This window comes from Sinocyclocheilus anshuiensis, unplaced genomic scaffold, assembly GCF_001515605.1.
Source record: "Sinocyclocheilus anshuiensis isolate Anshui unplaced genomic scaffold, SAMN03320099.WGS_v1.1 scaffold425, whole genome shotgun sequence".
Taxonomy (NCBI): Eukaryota; Metazoa; Chordata; class Actinopteri; order Cypriniformes; family Cyprinidae; genus Sinocyclocheilus; species Sinocyclocheilus anshuiensis.
The window spans coordinates 596,901-602,689 of NW_015537947.1; the positions used below are offsets into that span (position 1 = coordinate 596,901).

General features: G+C 35.0%; 1 protein-coding gene across 1 annotated transcript in view; it reads right to left on the bottom strand.

The window, feature by feature from the left end:
- The window catches only part of LOC107664263 (probable lysosomal cobalamin transporter), a 101,600-nt gene that overhangs the window by 54,726 nt on the left and 41,085 nt on the right, over positions 1-5,789 (bottom strand). Inside the window, exon 6 of the mRNA XM_016454792.1 lies at positions 3,956-4,044. Coding sequence (XP_016310278.1) covers positions 3,956-4,044 — 89 coding nt within the window. The remainder of the gene's footprint in view (positions 1-3,955; positions 4,045-5,789) is intronic.

The following is a 5,789-nucleotide window of genomic DNA, read 5'->3' on the forward strand; positions in this document are numbered from 1 at the left end:
AACAGCTTGTAACACTCCAAAGAGAAAGGAAAATTTGAAATTGCATCATATGACCCCTTTAATGGGACGTTAAGGAAAGTTCTTCAATAAAAATATGGCTTTATTTAGTAGTCGATATCAATACCAGTAAAATTTCACAATTCTTGATACCACAGCAAAAGCTAATATGCTATTAAACATTCTGCTTTATTTAGAATGTTTTTATATTATTATATTATATTATTATATTATATTATATTATATTATATTGTTGTTGATGATTAACAATAATAAATACTAATATATGAATACATTAAACATTATGGAATCTTCACATTTATCAAGTAATTGTTCAAGTAAATTATCTTGAATAAAAATAATAAACAAAATATGACATACAACGAATTTAAAATGTAAGCATTATATACTGTTGTTGTTGTTGATAAATAATAATAATAATATAATAATAAATATTAATATAAATCTCCCTTTCCTCTGGTTCTGAGCTATGGCCCAGCGGAGCAAAACACAACATCCTGGCAGCCCTGAGCCCAGAAAGCCCCCTTCTGCCTGCAGCCTACCTCAATTGAATGCAACCTACTGTTCTGTTTATTTTCCTCAGGAACTACTTTACATCATTCACAAAATGACTTGTTTCCATTTTGTTGAACCACATGAAGTCTGAGAAGTGTTTGCTGCGCCACCCACCACGTTCCATACACAAAAAGCCCCGAGACACAAAAGCTGACGAGAAGAAATGAAGATGATTACACTCCTGCTTCCTAATGTAGCAAACGGAAGAATATAAAAAGAAGAGACGCTTTGATGTCTGATGGCTGAAATGAGCATTTACATCTGAAAAGGTGTTTCCCTTTGTGATGTCCCCGCTTTTGTTAAGTGGCGAAGGCGTGATGCCGGAGACAATGTCGTTCGTGTTTGGTACGGAAAGCCTCTCTGTTTATGAACTCCTCACAATGCAGGGAAACCTGCCTTTTCCGTCGCTTCCCCGGAAGACTTTCTGAGGGATTGGACAGAGAATATATTTTTTGTTATCTGAGGCGGCTCCACAGCTGCTCTAGCGGCTGATTCCTCGGCACTTGGAGAGAGTGTAGGCCCTTATCTCGACATGCACGGAGCACCTCGGGCTTATGTGCGCCGAGGAAACAGCTGCCACTGAGAAGTGTATATTAAAGAGCTCTTAGCTGCGGTATTCACAACATGAGCTTGCTATGATAACCTCATGGAGATGGAAAGCGGCTTGCTAAAGCCAACTCACTCACTGGATTCTGAATCACAAGAAAAAACATGCTGCTCCCATACAATTATCGCCAAAAACATTATCGAACAAAAGTGTCGCAAACCTCAATGCACTACAGAAGAGGTTCTCAACTATTTTGATTGAGAGAGATTTATCTTAATCTTATTTATGTTTTTAGCATAGCCATAGCCATATGCTAGGCCTATATATAATAGGTAGCTAGCTACTCTTGCACAGACATAGAGGCACCAATATTAAAATTCTGACTAATATTGAAAATTATATTCATGTTAGTGAATAAATAAACAGACAACATTAAAAATCTAAATAAACAAAAAATAACACATTTAAATGCTACAAGGCATTACATTATAATGTACAATATATATATATATATATCATCTATTTTCAATTTGAGATTTGCTAAAGATATATTTAACAATGTTATTAAATTAATAGTTTTTTAAAGATTAACTTAACATTAAATAAATGTTATACTGTATGATCGGTAATCTAAATGTAAAATAATTATATTCATGTTAGCCAATAAAGAATAAACATGCAACATTAAAAGCCAATACAATTCGTATTAAATTAAAAAAAAAAAAACACATTGAATCTAAAATCAATCATTAAAATGCTGTAATTGAATTTAGGCATCACAACATTATAATTTACAGAATGAAAAATTACTATTAATTATGAGATTATATGTTTAACAATATTATTAAATTACTAGTGTTTTAAAAGAATAACATAATGCAAAATAAATGTTAGATGACTGCAAAGGTAATCTAAATGTAAAATAATTATATTCATGTTATAGCCAATAAAGAATAAACAGTCAATATTAAAATTCTCTCCAATTTAGTGTTAAAAAAATCAAACATTAAAAATAAAAATAAATCATTGAAATACTACAAGTGAATTCAGGCATCACAACGTTATATGTACAGTATTAAAAATGGATATTAATTCGTCATTTTCCACACCCTTAAAACAGATCTGAACAGATATGAATGCAAAATTATGTCATCAAATCCAAATTTGATTCAGCGTAGCTGGTGCCTCCTCGTCACTCTAACTCCAATTTAAAATGTGACTCTCACTGAAACACATTTGGCTCAGTGGGAAGGTAAATCAGAGAACAAGAGCTGTCTGAGTGGATTCTGGGTCCAGGGCTCCACTGTATAATTAAGTGGAGACTTTTTTTCGAGCCTATGTCTGTGATAAGATCAGATCTCCAGCTGTCTACCCTTCTGCACGCTTCCTCGCAGTCTCGCCCCAGTCTTACCCGCTAATGGGGAATCTGGTATTGCATTCAGTTTACGTTTCAGGTCTGTTTCACATGGGGGAACCGGCAAGTGAACTGCTGCATATCTGTGGAATCGGTAATGGGCAACCATGGCTTCGCAATGACACTGGGTGAAATTCGTCAGCTTGTCTTGCCGCTTGAGTCAAGATGCTCCTTCGGCAGCTGAGGCTTCTCAGGGACATGATAACCCTGCTTATATAGCACACAGGGTCTTGTTATTAATTTACAGGTGGAGTGGGGATGAGCAGCAGGGTACCACGACCGTCAACCTCAAGCTCTGCTGCAGATTTTGACAAACAAGGCTGTTTCAAAAGGGGCCTTTTTCTGATGTTCCTTCCACCAAGACTTTTTGCTTGATTTCCATTCATTAGGCCAAGGCTGCTGGAAGGGCCAATCACAGCTCTAAGACCCCCTCACAGGAATCAGGCACTGTCTCAAAGAGTCACAGACTTACTCCAGGCTATTATTGGATTAGGAGGGTTCCTTAGTGACTCCATTCCTGCCAACTTGAGGGTCTTCAAGGGAAAGTGAAGCAAAAGTCACGACCCAACCTAACAAGGGAACTTCTCTGAAGGAACACCATGGTGTTGGCAAATCACTTCCTTTTTCAGAGCAAAACAAACCATGGCACAACAAATGACTTTTACTGGAAGGAAAAATTACGTTACTTGTCATGTGACCTTCAAATGGGCCTTCAGAAGATGATAAGAAAGGCTATAGAGAACACTGACTCAAAAATACTCAAACATGGACATTGGACATAATATAGGAGCCTACTTTCCACAGACTAATTTTCTTTTGCTCAACCAGACACTTAACTATGAAAAAAGAAACTTAAAAAAATTAGAAAAGGGATGATCCTTCATACTCGTCAGAGTGAATACCTCAGGGATTTTCATATTTTAGGGCACTTTTTTCTTGGAGACTGAGAAAAAGAGGTGGATGTTAATGTCACATTGACTCACATATATCTGCTAAATGTATAAATGTGTATATATATATATATATATATATATATATATATATATAAGTGCAGGTGCAAACATGGGCCTGCCACTCCTGCTTCAAATGGAAGACCTGATTGACATGTCAAAAGCAGCCAGGCCTTTCCTTTTTCAAGACAGCAAATTTAGGTAGCACAATGAGGTCTGTTGACATTGACGCGGCTATTTAGGTAGCACAATGAGGTCTGTTGACATTGACGAGGCTAAATGTCAGTGCTGCCAAACCCACACATCACCTCTGCTCGTGGCTTGGCAGCATCCGTCACTCTCTAAAAAGCACCTGTCGCTTTGGTGTTGTGGCCCCGGAAGGCTTCAACAAAGCTCTTTTTGCCGTTTTCTTTGCAAGTGTCAGTAAAACTGAGCTGCAATTTCACCTAAAGAGGCCTTTATGGTACTTACGGCTGCTGCCCAGCTCCTCGAACAGATACTGCACCTTCTCCCACTGAGTGGAGTTCTGGTTGGGCGGAGATTCCAACGGAACAAATGTCCTGAAACAGAAATTCATTTATGTCATGATGTCATCATTTACAGACTACCATTTAAACGTTTGGGATTGGTAAGACTTTCTATTTTAATATTTTAGAATGTAATTTATTCCTGTGATGGCAAAGCTGAATTTTCAGCAGTCATTACTCCAATCTTCAGTAATCATTCTAATTGATTCGCTGCTCAAGAAACATTTCTTATTATTATCAGTGTTAAAAAGTTGTGCTGTTTAATATATATGTTTTTATTTTTCCAGGATTCGTCAATGAATAGATATTTCAAAAGAACAACATTTATTTTAAATAGAAATCTTTTGTGACATTGTCAATACCTTTACTGACACTTTTGATCAATTTAATGCATCCTTGGGGAAAAAAAAAAACAGCTGCTTAATATTTTTGTGGAAACCACAACATTTTTTTTCCAGGATTCTTCAATGAACAAAAAGTTTTCAAAACAACAGTTTTTATTCAAATTAGAAATTTCATGTTACATTATAAATCATAGATCGATCGTAGATCAATTTAATGCTAATTAAAAGCATTCATTTCTTTTCTGTCTTACTAACCCCAAACCTTTTGAACTGTAGTATAAATTGATATAACTGAATTTCAACAACTATCTGACACTCAATGGCTACATACAGTACACACCGAGACTTACGATATGGTTATTACTCCAAAAAACATTACAACATACAAGGTCATAAAGTAAACACAAACTCTTCAATCAAATGTACAAAATTACAATAGAACAATATGCAATTTTATAAAGTAAACATGAATACTTGAATGTATGAATTAAAAATATATTATTGTTACTAATATATGAATTTAAATATATTATGGTTAGTTTTTTATTGTTTAACTTGAGTGTCGAGGCATATCCAATGAAAGTTACATTTCAAATTATCAATAAAATATATAATTTATCATGAAGGCAAAGCATCAAGATAATTAATTTCAAAGTTCTGCTATACAATTTATTACATAAATTAAATATAAATATATTTAATGTCTAGACTAGAGTTATAAAGAATGTTCTTTTGATTGATATAATTGAAAGGTAAATAATTTTATTAGTAAATTAATATATCTTGAGTAACATTCCAGTCCATGAGAGGCGACCACCTTTATGTAGAATAAAACTTTTTCTAGGCCTCTGATAAAGCAGGAGTCTTCATCTTATGTCGGTACACATCATTTTAAAATATCTCTTCAAATTAATTATAAAACGTTAAGTGGAGCACTTTTACTCAAAAGGTAAAATATCTTGTACTGTATATATGTATATATGTTAGGGCTGCACGATATATCGTTTTAGCATCGATATCACGATGTGCGCATCTGCGATAGTCACATCACAGGTAGTGATGGGAAGTTCGGATCATTTTACCGACTCAGACCTTTGAGTCTCGTTCAGCAAAATGAACGAATCTTTTTTCGAGTCATTTTGTTCATTTTAGCAAAATATAATTCAAATGTTACGTGTTACTTCCCTAACACATCTACTACTTACGCAAACGTTGATCACACTACAAACAATACAAAACTATAATGCTATAAGTAACAGAAAATATTAATTCATTGTTTACCTGGGTCTTCAGTCTATAATTAGCTCACCTCACCTTATCTGACAAGTCTTCGTGTTAGAGTCGTTCGTTCATCACGTGACAGCCCCATAAGCTTTAACCTATGCAGTCTGAGCCGGAAAGAGAATTGATTAGTTCATCTCGAGTCTTCGGGTT